The sequence below is a fragment of the Myodes glareolus genome, chromosome X (genome assembly GCF_982192425.1).
Source record: "Myodes glareolus chromosome X, mMyoGla1.1, whole genome shotgun sequence".
NCBI classification, from domain to species: Eukaryota; Metazoa; Chordata; class Mammalia; order Rodentia; family Cricetidae; genus Myodes; species Myodes glareolus.
The window spans coordinates 32,612,522-32,629,495 of NC_142053.1; the positions used below are offsets into that span (position 1 = coordinate 32,612,522).

General features: G+C 37.5%; 1 protein-coding gene across 3 annotated transcripts in view; it reads left to right on the forward strand.

The window, feature by feature from the left end:
* The window catches only part of Gria3 (glutamate ionotropic receptor AMPA type subunit 3), a 275,928-nt gene that overhangs the window by 62,271 nt on the left and 196,683 nt on the right, over positions 1–16,974 (forward strand). For all 3 annotated transcript variants that reach the window (XM_048439291.3, XM_048439292.3, XM_048439290.3), the window contains exon 3: positions 16,672–16,911. In XM_048439291.3, the coding sequence (XP_048295248.1) occupies positions 16,672–16,911 (240 nt within the window). The remainder of the gene's footprint in view (positions 1–16,671; positions 16,912–16,974) is intronic.

A 16,974-nucleotide genomic window follows, 5' to 3' on the forward strand; every position in this document is an offset into this window, starting at 1 on the left:
ATTTGAGTCATAACATCTGCTGGTTCTCTTATTTCTCTGTTAAGTTTCTGTCCGGTTGACCTGTCCATTGGGGTGTTGAAGTCTTCTATTATTATTGTGTGGGGTTTGATGCTCAATTTAAGTTTTAGTAATGTTTCTTTTACATATGTGGGTGCTCTTGTATTAGGGGCATAGATGTTCAGGATTGAGACTTCATCTTGTCTGATTGTTCCTCTTATGAGTATAAAGCGTCCTCCATCTTTTCTGATTGATTTTAGTTTGAAGTCTATTTTGTTAGATATTAGGATAGCTGCATCCACTTGTTTCTTAGGTTCATTTGATTGGAAAATCTTTTCCTGACCCTTTACTCTGAGGTAATATCTGTCTGTGAGGTTGAGTTGTGTTTCTTGTATACAACAGAATGATGGCTCCTGTTTTATATCCATTCTCTTAGCCTGTGTCTTTTTATAGGTGAATTGAGTACATTGATTTTTTTTTTTAATTTTTATTGAGCTCTACATTTCTCTCTATTCCCATCCCTGCCTCTCCCGTCTCTTTCAACCCTCTCCCAAGGTCCCCATACTCCCAATTTAATCAGAAGATCTTGTCTTTTTCTACTTCCCATGTACATTAGATCTATGTATGTCTCTCTTAGTTTCCTCATTGTTTTCTAAGTTCTCTGGAATTGTGATTTGTGGACTGGTTTTCTTTGCTTTATGTTTAAAAACCACTTATGAGTGAGTACATGTGATAATTGTCTTTCTGTGTCTGGGTTACCTCACTTAAAATGATGCTTTCTAGCTCCATTTTCTTGCAAAATTCAAGATGTAGTTATTTTTTTCTCCTGTGTAGCACTTCACTATGTAAATGTACCACATTTTCCTAAGCCATTATTTGATTGAGGGGCATTTAGGTTGTTTTCAGCTTCTGGCTATGACAAACAATGCTGCTATGAGCATAATTAAGCATATGTCCTTGTGACACAGTTGAGCATTCTTTGGATATATACTCAAAAGTGGTATTGCTGGGTCTTGAGGAAGGTTGTTTCCTAATTTTCTGAGAATTTGTCACACTGATATCTAAAGGGGCTGTACCAGCTTGCATTCCCACCAGCAATGCAGAAGTGTTCCCTTTTCTCCACAACCTCTCCACCCTAAGTTGTCATCAGTGTTTTTGATCTTGGCCATTTTTACATGTGTAAGATGGAATCTCAGAGTTGTTTTGATTTGCATTTCTCTGATGACTAGGAATGTTGAACATTTCCTTAAGTATCTTTCAGCCATTTTAAATTTCTTTGTTGAGAGTTCCCTGTTTAGGTCTGTTCTTCAGACCTTATTTATTGGTTTATTTGTAGCTATTGGATTATTTGTTCTTTTGATGACCAAACTTTTGAGTTCTTTGTGTATTTTGGAGATCAGACCTCTGTCTGATGTGGGGTTAATGAAGATCTTTTCCCATTCTGTAGGCTGTTGTTTTGTCTTGTTGATCGTGTCCTTTGCTTTACGGAAGCTTTTCAGTTTCAGGAGGTCCCATTTATTAATCGTTTCTCTCAGTGTCTGTGCTGCTGGGGTTATATTTAGGAAGTGGTCTCCTGTGCCAAAGGGTTTAAGTGTACTTCCCACCTTCTCTTCTATAATGTTCAGTGTGTCTGGTTTTATGTTGAGGTCTTTGATCCATTTGGACTTGAGTTTTGTGCATGGTAATAGATATAGGTCTATTTTCATTCTTCTATATGTTCATACCCAGTTATGCCAGCACCATTTGTTAAATATACTTTCTTTTTTCTATTTGATACTTTTTTGCTTCTTTGTCAAAAATCAGGTTTTCAAAGGTGTGTGGATTAATATCTGAGTCTTTGATTCAGTTCCATTGGTCCTCATGTCTGTTCTTATGCAAATACCAGGTTCTTTTTCAGTACTGTAGCTCTGTAGTAGAGTTTGAAGTCTGGGATTGTGATGCCTCCAGATGTTATTTTATTGTAATGGATTGTTTTGGCTATCCTGTTTTTTTTTTCTTTTCTTTTCCATATGAAGTTGAGTACTGTTCTTTAGAGGTCTGTGAAGAATTTTGCTGGGATTTTGATGGGCATTGCAGTGAATCTGTAGATTGCTTTTGGTAAAATTGCCATTTTTGCTATGTTAGTTCTGCATGGGAGATCTTTCCACTTTCTGGTGTCTTCAATTTCTTTCTTCAAAGATTTAAAGTTCTTGTCATACAAGTCTTCCACTTGTTTTATGAGAGTTACTCTGAGACATTTTATGCTATTTGTGGCTATTGTGACGGGTGCTGTTTCTCTGGTTTCTTTCCCAGCCCTGTTATTATCTGTGTACAAAAGGGCTATGGATTTTTTTTAGTTAATCTTGTATCCTGCTACATTACTGAAAGTGTTTATGAGTTGTAGAAGTTTCTTGGTAGAATTTTTGGGGTTGCTTATGTAAAGTATCATATCATCACCAAATAGTGAGAGTTTGACTTCTTTTCAGATTTGTATACCTTTGATCTCCTTTTGTTGTTTGATTGCTCTATCTAGGACCTCAAGAACTATATTGAATAGATATGGAGAGAGTGAACAACCTTGTCTTGTTTCAGATTTTAATGGGATCGCTGGGAGCTTCTCTCCATTTAGTTTGATGTTGAGTCCGTTGATATTAAAAGATATTAATGACCAGTGATTGTTAATTCCTGTTACTTTTTGGTGGTAGTGTTTGTGTGTTTCCCTTCTTTAGGGTTTGCTGGTGTGTGGTTATCTATTGCCTGTGTTTTGTGGGTTCTGTTAACTTCCCTGGGTTAGAGTTTTCTTTCTACTACTTTCTGTAGGGCTGGATTTGTGGATAGGTATTGTTTAAATCTGTTTTTTTTCATGAAATATCATGTTTCCTCCATTGATGGTGATTGAATGTTTTGCTGGGAATAGTAGTCTGGGCTTGCATCCATAGTGTCTTAGTGTCTGCAGCACATCTGTCCAGGACCTTCTGACTTTTATGGTTTTCATTGAGATGTCGGGTGTAATTCTGATAGGTCTGCATTTATATGTTACTTGACCATTTTTCTTTGCAGCTCTTAATATTCTTTGTTTATTCTGTATATTTTGCCTTTTGACTATTATATGGCAAGGGGCCTTTTTCTGGTTCTATTTTATTTGGTGTTCTGTAAGCTTCTTGTACTTTCGTAGGGATTTCCTTCTTTTAGGTTGGGGAAGTTTTCTTCTATGATTTTGTTGGATATATTTTCTGTGCCTTTGAGCTGGAGTTCTTCTCTCTCTTCTATCCCTATTTTTCTAAGATTTGATCTTTTCATGGTGTCCCAGATTTCCTGGATGTTTTGTGTTAAGGATTTGTTGGATTTAATGGGTTTTTTGACCAATGAATCTATTTTCTCTATATATGTTCATCATCTGATATTCTCTCTTCCATCTCTTATATTCTATTAGTCATGCCTGACTCTGTAGTTCCCATTAATTTACCCAGATTTTCCATATCCAGAATTCATTCAATTTGTGTTTTCTTTATTGCTTCTACTTCAGTCTTCAGGTCTTGAACTATTTGCATTGTTTGTTTCACCTGTTTGATTGCTTTTTTCTTGGGTTTATTTGAATGATTTCTTCCATTTTTTTGCTTGTCTTTTCCTCCACTTTTTAATGGAATTTTTCATTTTCTCTTTAAAGGTCTCCATCATTCCCATAAAGTTAGGCTTAAAATCGTCTTCTCCTGCTTCTTCTGGGTTAGGATGATCAAGTTTTCCTGTTATTTGGCCCTGGGTTCTGGTGTTACCATGCTGCTTTTTATGTTGTTGAATGGATTCTTGCATTGGTGCCTACCCATTTCTTCCTCCAATCAGTCCTGGCAATGTGTTTGCCTCTTGGGCTAATCCTTGCAGTGGCTGTCTGTGTCTTTGGGAACTGTTCTTGGTCTGCTTTATACTGTCGCTGTCTGTGTCTTAGGGAGCTATGTAAGTCTTTCTTGGCGCCCTCTTTTGGTCTGCTTTCTTGGTCTGCTCTATTAGTTTGCGCTCTTCGTCCACTCTGTGCAGTCTCTGTGCTTCAGAGTTCCTCTCTTGGTCTTTGTATAGTCGCAGCCTTTGCTTCAGGATCCTATCTTGGTCCTCTCTGCAGAAAGCTTGCCTTTTGGCTGGCGAAAGAAGGTCTCTGTACTTTCTTTTGGTCCTCTCTCCCTTGGCCACCTCTGTGAATTTGCAGCTTGTGTTTTAGATTTCCACTGAGGTTGCAGGTGATAGAAGCCAGTTCTCTTTTTTTTTTTACTTTCACATTACTTCCAGAAAATAACTTCAGATCTTCAGGCTTCTGTAGCATGTATCTTTACCTGCTGAGCCTTATTTCCAACACTAAATTTTTGAGACAGGGTTTCACTTGGTAGCCCAGGATAGCTTGAAACCACAAAGTATACCAGGCTGACCTTGAGCTATCATTGACTCTCACCCAAGCCTCCCATGCTCATGGATTGTAGGCATGTGCCCCTCTGACACCTAGCTAAGTTATATTAATTTAAATGTATGGTTAGTAGCTACCAGATTGGACAAAACATGTCCATTCACTAGACATAAGAAACACATTTTGAATAACAGTCCATCTTTCTTTAGTAGCATTTTACAAACCTAGAACTTTCTCTAAATTACCTCCCAGAGCCAAAATGTCTGCCTTACAAGGAATGTCTTTGTCTCATTAGCCAAAGGGCTATTAAGGATATACAAAAGCAAGTTTTAGAAGTCTTAGTTCTCAGATCAAACCCAAACAACTGCTCTCAATGAAAATACCTTTCAAACAGATGACAGCAGGGCCCTCAAGTGATTTTGAGGTCCATAATTCTGCACAGACCCCAATGGCCAAGATGATAAAAAGTAGTCTATATTCCAGTAAATAGCCTCCTACTCACATTTATGCAAGCCAATCCTAATTACATTCAGTGGGCCATGTACAAAAGCTAAGCAGGATAGTTGGAGGGGACCTTTTTTGGAAGAAGAAGGGTTACATAAGAAAAGAAAGTTGTGAGAGTGTGGTGGGGGTAGAAATTACTAAAATATTTTCCATATATTTATGAAATTGTTAGCAAACGAAAATTTGATAATTTAATCAGTTGAATTTAAGTTAGCAAAAATGCCTTTAATCTAAACTCACTTTTTTTCTAGATGGAAATATTTGTTGGTTTTGTTTGTTTGTTTGTTTGATTTGGGCTGTTAGGCCATATTTAAAGGAATAGAAACTGAACAGTGCAGCATGATTAATTAAAACCAAGAGAGAGAAATTGGGGTTCAACCGGAAAGTCAGAAAAGCAGAACAGCCAGCCACTGGCTCTTACCTCTACCTCCGTCAAAAATGGCAATCCAGTCTCCAGGAATCTCAGAATGAGACTGTGTCTGAGAGCTGTCTCCTCCCATTTTATACTCCTCCCTAGGGCTGGGATTAAAGTCGTGCACCACTACTGCCCGGTTTTTATGGCAAATTAGTGTGGCTACTGGGATTAAAGGTGTGTGTCACCATTGCCTGGTCTGTAAGGCTGACTAGTGGGGCTGTTTTACTATGTGATCCTCAGGCAAGCTTTATTTATTAAAATACAAATTAAATATCACTATAGGATAGATTTCTATTGAAGCACTAAGGTAATTTTTTTAATGAACACCAAGCCTGGGCTTTATGAGAAACCTGATGACTGTTCAAGGGTAGCGTTCCATCAGGACTGCATTTGAAAATCTTCACAAGGTTACTTAACTTTTTTTCAAAAAAGGACTTCTCTGGAAACCCGAAATGCTGGGGACCATGGAATTTAAGAGCTGGTCAGGTAGCAGTTATTGTACCTACAAAATGAGCAGGTGATTTGATTCAAAACAGTAGAGAGTACTGAGTCAGGTTTTGATCTTAAGTAATAAATAACACAGTGTTCGCAATTCTAGGAAGAAGGGATTCCTTTTTTTTTTTTTTTACCGAAAGGCACTTCTCTGCCTCAATATCCCCTTTTCTCTCAGAACCCTCTTTTTTTCAGGTCCTCTCCATAAAACTCAATGATAAATAGTAAAGATACATGGTCAGAAATGATGAGAAAAAAATTCCATTTTTGTGCTCAGGAACAAGTTGAAAAAAACCCACTAAGGTCAGGATCAATCATTCATACTGCCTAAACTCCAAGTGTTTGAAGGATATATTTGCAGGACTAAGGAACTCTAGCCTGAGTATTTATTACCTAATCCTCCTCATCCTGGAAAGTGTCGAGGTGAAGGAGGAATTAGCTTTCTGAGCAATACAGTCCTTAACTGTACCATCTTTAGCATTTTGTCAATAACTTAGATATCACTAGTTAAAGCCAGCTGGTCAATTTGCAAATGACGCATAACTGAGAACAACAGTGAATAAACTTATTAATCAAATCAGGTTTTAAATTACTTGCAAGAAAATGAGTCAAAACTATGAAGATATTTTAAAGACATAGAAGTCTTCTAAGTGCAAAAAGATGTTGACAACATATATCCATGTTTGTGAGGTACCTGCCATGACAGAAAATTTTTATATGTATGTAGGTATAGACGACTATGGAAGCTGTACAAAGTCATTGGCTTCCCTAAAGCTGGAGTTACAGGTAGTTGTGAACTGCCCAGCATGGGTGTTAGGAACTGAACTTGGGTCCTCTGTAAAAGCAATAAGTACTCACAACCACAGAGTTATTTCTCCAGCCCCAGAAATTCTTAATAATTCATGACTTATACATTCAAGACCACAAAGTAGGAAGCTATTCTATAAAACCACATAGTGGGCTTTTCACAAAATATTACTATTATAGGTAGCACCGACAAATATGTCATGGGTATACCAACATGAGGGTGACAGATCAGTTAGGTTTTATATTTATTTGTTTTTTCTTTTTTTTTTTTTTGATGAGATCAACCTACTAGCAGTTGTACTCAACCCTGGCCACACACTCCAAGGAGGATGTGAGTAGGATTTGATAAAACGGGACATATTAAGAGGAGGATGGGTAGAGTGAGGGTGGGCCTGGACCTGGATTCATTTTACACATCTGAAAAATAGCTGGTACTAAGATTAGTAAGTCTGAAGGAAAGGAATAATAACTGCATGTGTCTGATGTGTACTATTAAAGTATGAATTAAATATTTGAGCTTCAACCCCTGTCTCTAGAAAGGATCAACAGATGGTGAAAGCTACAGGAAGCCAGATTTGTGCTCAATAAAATAAGGACATTTCTAATAGAATCATGTAAAAATAGAATGCATTGTTTTCTGACAGGGCGAGGCAATAATCATCAGCCTTATTTAAGAGGACATGGTATGTCAGTCTAGTTACAGAGATGAGATTGGAGGGGATGGCCAAGCCTAACAAACACACTAAAAATATGAGAAAGGCCAGGCATAATGAAACACACCCATTATTACAAGAATTTAAGAGGCTGAGGCAGAAGCATTGCATGACTATAGAAGTTCAAAGCCCACCTGGATAACAGAACTGTAGAAAGACTCTGTCTAAAGAAAAAAAAATGTGTGAGAAAATTAAAACAGAATGTGAAAGAGAGGTGTGAATTCATAACTGATAATTAGACTATTTTATTACTTTATATGATCTTTAAATTGTGAATTTTTTTCAAGTCTATAAAAATGACCTACAGACATAAACTACAGTAAACCAAATAAAATCTTTTAAGAATTGCTTTTATTTGGAGGCCTACTCTCTCCCCCACAGCATGAGCTACAAAATGAAAGAAACGTTTTTCAAATCATTTATGGCATGTTACCAAGCTTGAAGCTCTTACCCGTCCATGACAAATTCTAGGGCTGAATTTAAGGCACCATAAGAGCATCCGTTTTCCAGCTAGCTATAGAAATTATTTTATTTACTATGAACGGATCAGTGGCTCAATTTTTTAATTAAAAGTCTTGATCATTCTCATGTTAAGTGAGTTGCAAGTCAAGATGGGCCCGTGACTATGTTCAATGATTGACAGTGATACATGGTGAATGGCAGAGACCAAAGCTGAGAAGAATGAAATCCTGTTGAGTTATTTATAAAGACCATGATGATCCCTGGGAACTCAGTACCAATACTGCTTACTCACTGACACTCAGAGAACAGTTTTGATCATTTTTCTAAAGGAATTTCAGCTACTTTCATTTATTCTTTGCATACCCCTATGAAGTAGGCAGGACAGATGGTACAAATGACAGGCCTAGAAGTTCAGTGAAAGAACAGGCTCAGCAAGAGGCAACCAAAGTATCTGGGGTTGTCATGAGAGCAATGCTCATCATGTAGTAGAAATTCAAACTTTAGTAGATGAATAAATAAATAAATGAATAAACAAACAAATTTTAGACACATATCCTACTACCAAGCTTCAAAATTTTAATCGTATTATCTCAACAAAAAAGTGTTGACCTATTTCAGTACCTTCCTGGACATTTCTGACAGTGTTGTTCTAGAAAGACCATTTATAGTTAAAGGTGAAAAATGAATTTTTCAAAATACATGCATTTTTATGTTAATGTTCTGTTTATAAGCCATTATATTCAAGAAGGATCAAATGTTGATAATAAGTGTTTTCTTTCTTGACATTTAGATATAAGCCACATAATTGCAAAAATAACTAGTTAGACTGTCAGAAGGAAGTGCACTCCTGAGAGCAGAACAGAATGTTAAAGGGAATTAACCCTAAAACAGTAATTAGACCATGAAATCATCAGCTGGAGAGTAGGGCTGATACCTTGTTCTGACTCAAAACTATGAACACCCATTACAGTTATGAAACTCCAAGACCAAAGGCCATTGCGGCTAGTGGGAAGTGATCTGTATAAACCCAGGGATGCCATAAGCTAACTTCCTTTCTTCCTTTCCACACAAGCTCTACCACATCTCTTCTCTATCTAGTTCCCCTTCTCGTCCATCCCCAGATTAAATATAGACAATCAAAACTCAAGGCCAGGGATATAAGTACTCCTTTGGTAAGTTTTGAAGTCTCTAAAAGTATCTACTTTTCCTACGCTTCCACCATTAAAAGGACACTTTAGGGATTTTGTAGACATCTGTATATTATCATTTGGGTTAGGGCTTTTTCTATTCAGAAAAGAAGTCATCAGCTGAATTTATGTTTCTCACTGTGTGGGACAGATAGAAGTCTCCTGAAAATAGTAAACAGGTTTTGAGGCATTTTGAGCTATTATCACTGTGGTGAAGAGGTACTCATGAATAGAGGCCAAAGATGTTACTAAACACCCAATAGTGTACAGGACAACTCTCATAATGGTATCTAAAACAAAATGACAAAAGTGTCAAAGTTGAGAAACCTTAAGTTGACTCATTTGCAAAGTTATTTTCACTGGTCCATTAATAACTCACTCACAGGAATAAATAGAATTAAGGTGCCTATATGTTGACCAATCATTCAGAACATAAAGGAGAAGAGGAGTGTGAAAAAGGAAAAATGCTGCAAGCATAAGCCCAGTTAAGAGACTATTGTCCGTATTATAAAAAAGACTGAGAGCATGCACTAAAAGTGAATCAAGGATAAAGACTCTTCATGCTTTAAGAACAGTGGTTCTCAACCTGTGGGTCATGACCCTTTGGGAGCCAAATGACTGTTGCATGGGGAGGGGGCCCTTGTTCCATCCGGCCACTGGCTAGCTTACACCCAAAATAACCACACAGAAACTGCATTCATTAAATTGCTATTTGGTCCATTAGCTCTAGTTTCTTATTGGCTAATTCTTACGTCTTAATTTAACCCATTTTATTAATCTGTGTATTGTCACGTGACTGTGTCTTACTGGCAAGATTCTAACCAGCATCCATCTCAGGCAGAAGATCCATGGCATGTGCCATTCTGCCCTTCTTCCCAGCATTCGGTTCTGTCTACTCTACCTACCTAAGTTCTGCCCTATCAGGCCCAAAGCAGTTTCTTTATTCATTAGTCAATGATACAACACGTAAACAGAGGACCTCCTACACCAAATGACCCTTCCACAGGGATTACCTGAGACCATCAGAAAACACAGATATTCCCATTACATTTCATAACAGAAGCAAAATTACAGTTATGAAGTAGCAAGAAAATAAATTTTATGGTTGAGGGTCACCACAACACAAGGAACTGTATTAAAAGGCGTCACTCAGCATTAAGAACCACTGGGTTAGAGGCTAAGTACATGAAGCACTACAAAACAGTAGAACCAAGGAGTGGGGGAGAAAGTGAGGGCAAATATGACATTTCAGGCTTTACACTGGATAAAGAGTGACAGGTTAGGAGAAACATGGACAAGAGAGAAGATTCCTGGGTTGAAGATGTCAATAAGAAAACGATATGCTCAGTCTGTGATGCCTCCGAGTTGTTTAGTGAGGAGTTAAAAATTTAGATCTGGAACTCTTAAGTATCTACTTAAAATTCAGTTACATGGAAGGAAAATGAGTTGAAATTCGGCTGCCTGGCACATAGTAGGGTATGTCTTTTGTAAATATTTGTTGAAAGAACATTATGTTTGGGGTAAGAGGGCCAGTGACGTCTTTGAAAACATCTTCATTGAACGGTTGGAACAAGAGGACAGCTGGGACGATTATACAGAGAAACCCGGTCTCAAAATAAAAAAATAAATAAAACAAAATAAAACAACACAAAGAACCAAAGTATGGGTGTCTTAATTCCAGTTTGTGTGAGGACCTGCCCTGTGTGTGAATTGTCAATGAACTAATGAATAAAACCTTTCAAGTGAGTTTGTCTGAGGATGTGTCTCTGTGTATGACATTGACCTCATTCCCAACATAACACACACACACACACACACACACACACACACACACACACACACACCACACACATACTCATTTCACCAGACTAGAAATTCACAGTGAACTAAGGAAACAGCTTCAGAAATCATTAGTTTATATGATCTCTTCAAGTGTCCTCACCGATCTGCTAGAATTCAATATACTCTGGTATTATGTAAAGAAGCTTCTTATGATCCATCTGGATCAGTTCCTTCATAGCTCTATTGTTCTGCTTTGTGTTTGCTTCACATGTTAAGTCAGCAAGAGACATCAGTTTCCTTTTTTCCACTTGATTCAAAGGGGTATGAAAAAATGTTCTATAAACCTTCCACAATATTGTTATTTGGATATTTAGAATAATTGAGTTGTTTGACATTTTTAATTACACGTTTTGGAATACGTGTGGTGTAATTAGATACTATGCTGTACATTAATGGTGCCTGTCCCAACCTTACAGGTTTGGGGAACTATAAATACAAGCATGACAGCTGGGTCTAGCGTTGCTTGTCACTCTCCACTGAAGGGAACACAGCTGGAACATTACAATACAGTCCCTAGGAAAGCAGGAGATAGTCAAAAATGACATCTTCAATGGGAAACACTTCGGTTTTGTTAGTGGGAAAAGACGGAGATAGGCATTCCTAAGAAAAAGACAGCTAATCTTTTTCATGTCAGGAAAGTTCAGAGGCCACAGGCCAGAAAAGTATTTCACTTGCACACAGACATTATATAGGGAGAACAAGAGGCAGAGGACAATAGCACATTCTTGAGCCAAATTAGCGGGATTTCTTTTGTAACCCATTATTACCCAGGACTGAGATGGGAAGGAGCAGTGAAGAAATGGATTGAACAGGCAAGCGAGAAGCCAGCCAGTGCTACCTAGAGATGCAGTGTGAGACTGGGGTGCAATGACTGCTGGGGGGAAGACTGTGATCGAGTTAATACAGAGCAAAGTATGCCAAGGGAATAAGAGCTGACTATATGAAGTCAATATACTCTCATGTTTTACTTATTTATATCATTTGTTGGATTTTCCTGTCAATAATAAACAAGATGTATGGGAAGAGGATAGTTATTCATACCTCTGTGAGTGCCCATCTAGCTCAGAGTTGAAACCCAATTAACACTTTGAGAAAATTAAGAGCTAGTGTTAATGGAGTATCTCTATATACCCACACTAGATGCCTCTCATCAATTTACTCAGTTTCATTTTCACAATGGTGCCAACACAGGTACTATTACTGTTTCAATTCTATAAAAAAGAAACAAGGTCAGAGTCAGAGAACATCTGATAGATACACTATTTCAACATCTAGGCTTATATTAGTTACTTCTCCCATTGCTGTGAAGATAAACCCAAAAGTTCTGACAAGAACAACTTACGGAAGAGTTTATTTTGACTCCCAGTTCAAGGGTAAGTCAAACACGATAGGGAATTCATGGGATCCTGGAGCATCAGATGGCTGGTCACATTGTACCCGTGTCAGGAAACAGAGAGAGATGAATGCTAGGGCTCGTTTTGGTTTGTCCTTTTTATTCAGTTCAGGAAACCAACCCATGGAAAGGTGCCGCTCATGTTTAGGATGGTTCTTTCCATCTCAATTAAACAACCTAGCAACTCTCTGATGTCCACAGGTTTGACTCCTGGGTGATTTCTAGATCTTGTCAAGATGGCAATCAATACTAATCATCACAAGAGTCTAATTCTGAAACCTACATATATCACAGAGTTCCTATCTAAGGATCACAGATATTAACTAATCAACATTAAGTCATGCAGCTGATTGGAATCAATATTTGCCTGTCTTAAAATATGGGGCCCTTATCTCCTTCCTTATACTTTTATAACATTACATAATACATATAAATTATATAACATTTAAATTACATAAATTTCTCTTCCATCGGTATTTTACCAAGGACAGTATTCTAGGATGTGGAAGAAGTAGGTATAGTTCACTAAGGATTCAGCAAACAGACATCCCACAAAAAATCTCAAGTACCAAAAGTGTCACCAACCTGCCACTGGTTCTTGTTGGTTCTGGGGACTGGAAGGGGCTGAGAAAGGTAGCTGACATGTTGATGACTAAGAGTTAAGAATTGAAGGTAAATTACTTTTATGATAGGCAAATCCTAATCCACAGTACCCTAGATAACTCCAGAATAGGGATGCTGAAGACATGCTGGTAAAGCATTTCTAAGAGCCTGATTCATAATTCATTGTGCAACCTTAAAGAAGACACTTTTTATATCACAGTTTCTTTATGGTAAGGAATGTAAGACCAGTGGAAATCTCTTCAAACACATAAGCTCCATTTTGTCTCTTTTATATATTTATCTTTCTATATAGATATTGGACTTTCGCACATAAAATTTCATTTCAAGCAGGGTTGATGACATGTCTTTAATACCAGCTCTAGGGAGTCAGAGGTAGACAGATCTATGTGAGTTTGATGCTAACGCATTCTACATAGCAAGTCCTAGGACAGTCAGGGATACATAGTGAGACTCTATCTAAAAATTTTTATTTCAAACGTTTCCAACATCAATAACTATGCTTGAAAACGCTGTAAATAAGGAAAGATCTCATTAGATTCCTTCCACTTCACTCTAGTAATCTAAAAACATACTTTCTGTTCAATTTAACTGTTGAGAATTTTATACATGAGTACAGTATTTGCATCATATCTACCTCTCTCTCCCCTTCTAACTCCTCTACTTCCCCTAACTCATAAATTCATAACCTTTCTTTTCAATATTGATGTTCTATATTACACATAATTAAATACAGTAATATTAATATTGGCATGTATACACATATACTGTGTGTGTGTATGTGTGTGTGTGTAGAACGGAGATTATTCTGTGGGTAAGTTCAGTGTTCCATTTTAGTTGTACACTTTGTAGCCACAGAAGATTAGAAGAATCTCTTATGAGAGGCTCCACCAAGGTACCCTGTGTTCCAGTTTCTTTCAGAAGATACTACAATTGTCCTCTTGTGCCAGCTCTCCTCACTGACCTCAGTTTCTTTGAGCCTTGTATTTGTGTTATCTGCACTTATTGCAGTGGGTGGAACAAAGGAAACCCTCTACAAGTGTCAGTATTTCCTAGGCCTTTGCATTACATGAAGACAGTAGAACATTTACTGAGGTTCTCTTAACACTTGCTGATAGCCACCATCACGTGTCTGTTTTTAGGACTTGGGAAAAGTTTGTCAAAACAAGCCAAAGAGAAGAGACACATACAGCTAAAAAGTCATTAGCTATGTTACACTTCTTGGATTGAGTGATGAGTTTCTGGATATTTATTATACTCTAAATAAATAAGCAAGTTCAATGAAGTATAAAAGCTTCATAAATGACTCCTTAGTCTCAAAATAATAGATATAAGAGGAAAATAGCACTTATTTTTCTATTAACCAGAATCTCATCACTATAATTTCCTTTCATTTTTTTTTTTGCCAAAAACAAACTAGTCGGAATGGGGTTCTCTATGCTAAAAACATGTTGCATCTCTTCCAAAGCCTGTTTTATGTAGAGCCCCTGGGGTCTTCCTTTTCATGTTTTCTAGTTGGTATGGAGCTGACCACTGTCAGTTTTCCTCTGAATCATTTTGTTTGAAGGATCATGATTGCTTGTTCAAGCCTTTTAGATCCATAGCCCTTCATAGGGACATCTTCATTCTTGAATTATAAGTAAAATAAAGATCTTCAATTAGTTGAATTTAAATTTCAGATAAATTACAAGCAAGCTTTACTTTATGAATTTGAAGCATATTTGTACTAAAATTAATTTATTATGTATATTAAATGAAAATTTAATTGGAAATCTATCTTTATTTACTAAATATGAAAACTCTATCTCATACACGTGAATATTTATTTAACGATACTGTTGGATTTGGACTGTAAGGACTTTAGGTTTCAGAGTGCTCATTTCTCTACTTAGTAGCTGAAACATTTTTGATCTTTAAATTAGCAACTGAATAGTAAAAGAATCAATACTTCAAAAGGTCCATGGAGAAATTAAATGAGATTATAGTTGTAGTAGTAAATACAGTCCCTAAATAAGTATTATTTATCACTCATTGATTATTCCTATTTTAAATAACTATTACTGGTACTGCTGTGTACTTTTTTATCATTAGTATGACTATAAGTATTATTATTGGTCATTATTTGACCTGATATCACAAGCCCTCCATTTACATGATTAAATTTAGAATGGAATTTTCCTTAGCATTTCCTTTCATGATAACCTTAGTATTTCCCTGCAGATAATCAAAGATATTTTTGGTTCCAAGTACTCCCTTTGGCTCTCATTTTCTAGTACCTCCAATCAAGCTACTAGCTGCCATTCTTTAATTAATATAAAGGACTTTCCTGTCCATGTGTCTTGAGACCATTTAGAATTCCTCTAATCAAAGGAGGTGATCTACTATGCTGGAGATGGTGCTAGAGATGAAGGAGTAAACGGTAATCTTTGAGATGTCTTCCTCAACCTAATGACAAGTTAGTTTACTCAGTGAGTGACCCTAACCAACATAGATTTAAACAGCATGTGTGGAAAGCAAGATACCACAGATATCAAGAACCTTCTACTTTCAATGCTTTCTTTCATTATGTTGCTGAATGCCTTTACTATTTCTCCTCTCAGGGAGGATCTCAGACATCATCATTCTCTTCTCTGACCCACTCATTCCCATAACCACTTATCCTTCTGCTTTTCCACTCATCTCAACAACTAATTGGACATATTAATTTGTTTCACCATAATAATGGCTTTAATGATTCTACTTAATCCTTCTCCCAAGCCACAGTCTTTTCTAACGCCATAAAACGAAAGAAATGAGCCTAACACAGAAATCTATGGTTTCATAGCAGATAAGGGAGACCAGGCAGGACCTCTTAAATCACATTGCATTATGCCTGTTATGTCTGCTTCGCATGAATGGAAGGGAGCAGTGGTGCAGATAATCGAAAGATCATTTCCACTTCGTTTGGGAATGCACCACACAGTGTTGTTGTAGCTGATTTGCTTTGCTAATTATGTTCTACTGAAGCTAATATTGAAATTGGTTCAATTTTTTAAGCTCCTCTGGGCTAGAAGTGAGAAGAGGCAATGGCATGGCCCACTTTGAAATGAAGGAAAACTAACAACAATGAGGGGGCAAAGAATTTTTTCTATTTAGGCTAATGAGTCCACCAGATAAATGGAATAGGATCAAAGTAGAACTTGGCCAATTATGCCTGGGCAGACCAAGCAGCCAACTGTCTCCTGTGGTTCAATAGCCTCTGAAAGGTCAATCATTCCCACAGCCTGTCCACAATCTGAAATCCTCTAAATTAGTACTCTATGTGAAGGGTCTTTGTCATAATACAACCATGGTTGTAGCTCTATATAACAGCAAGAATAACACATTTCCAGGCAGACACATTAGTGGTTAGTCTGACTCAAACTGTATCCACTGTATTGACCTAGAAAGAAAAGAAATGAAGGCGAGAAAGATAAGTGTGCCTTGATAGTTGTATCACCACACTAAGGGGTCATTGGGCAACCATTGTGGGAAGATAAGAGCCTGAAGTGCCATGGAGGTGAGCAGGGAGACTTGTTAAGACAATGGCCACCTCTTTTCTTTCTGAGTTTCTTGGCCACTGTAGACACAAATAATATGTAATTATCACCAATAAACATTTCTCTTTCTTAATTATTTTCCTGCGGGGCAACTGGACTTTTAGAGGGTTCTATATATTTCTCTAGAGTCTTGGCTTCTTACTTTTGGTTTGCTGTTTGTTTGTTTGTTTGCCTGCTTGCTTTTTGACATGGGTAATTTAGAGATTAATTGTGCATTGGCTTTCTAACCTTACAAGCTGCCGCAGGGGACAGCTGACCTATTGAAATGTGTTTCTCTCTTTCTCCTCGCAGTCTGCTCCCAGTTCTCCAGAGGGGTGTATGCTATCTTTGGATTCTATGACCAGATGTCAATGAACACTCTGACCTCCTTCTGTGGGGCCCTACACACATCGTTTGTCACACCGAGCTTCCCCACTGATGCAGATGTGCAGTTTGTCATTCAGATGCGCCCAGCCTTGAAGGGGGCCATTCTGAGTCTGCTGGGCTACTACAAGTGGGAGAAGTTTGTATACCTCTATGACACAGAACGAGGTAAGAAGATGCATCTAGTTTGCTCTATGGGTATTCATGTGAAAATGATTTTTATATGTCATC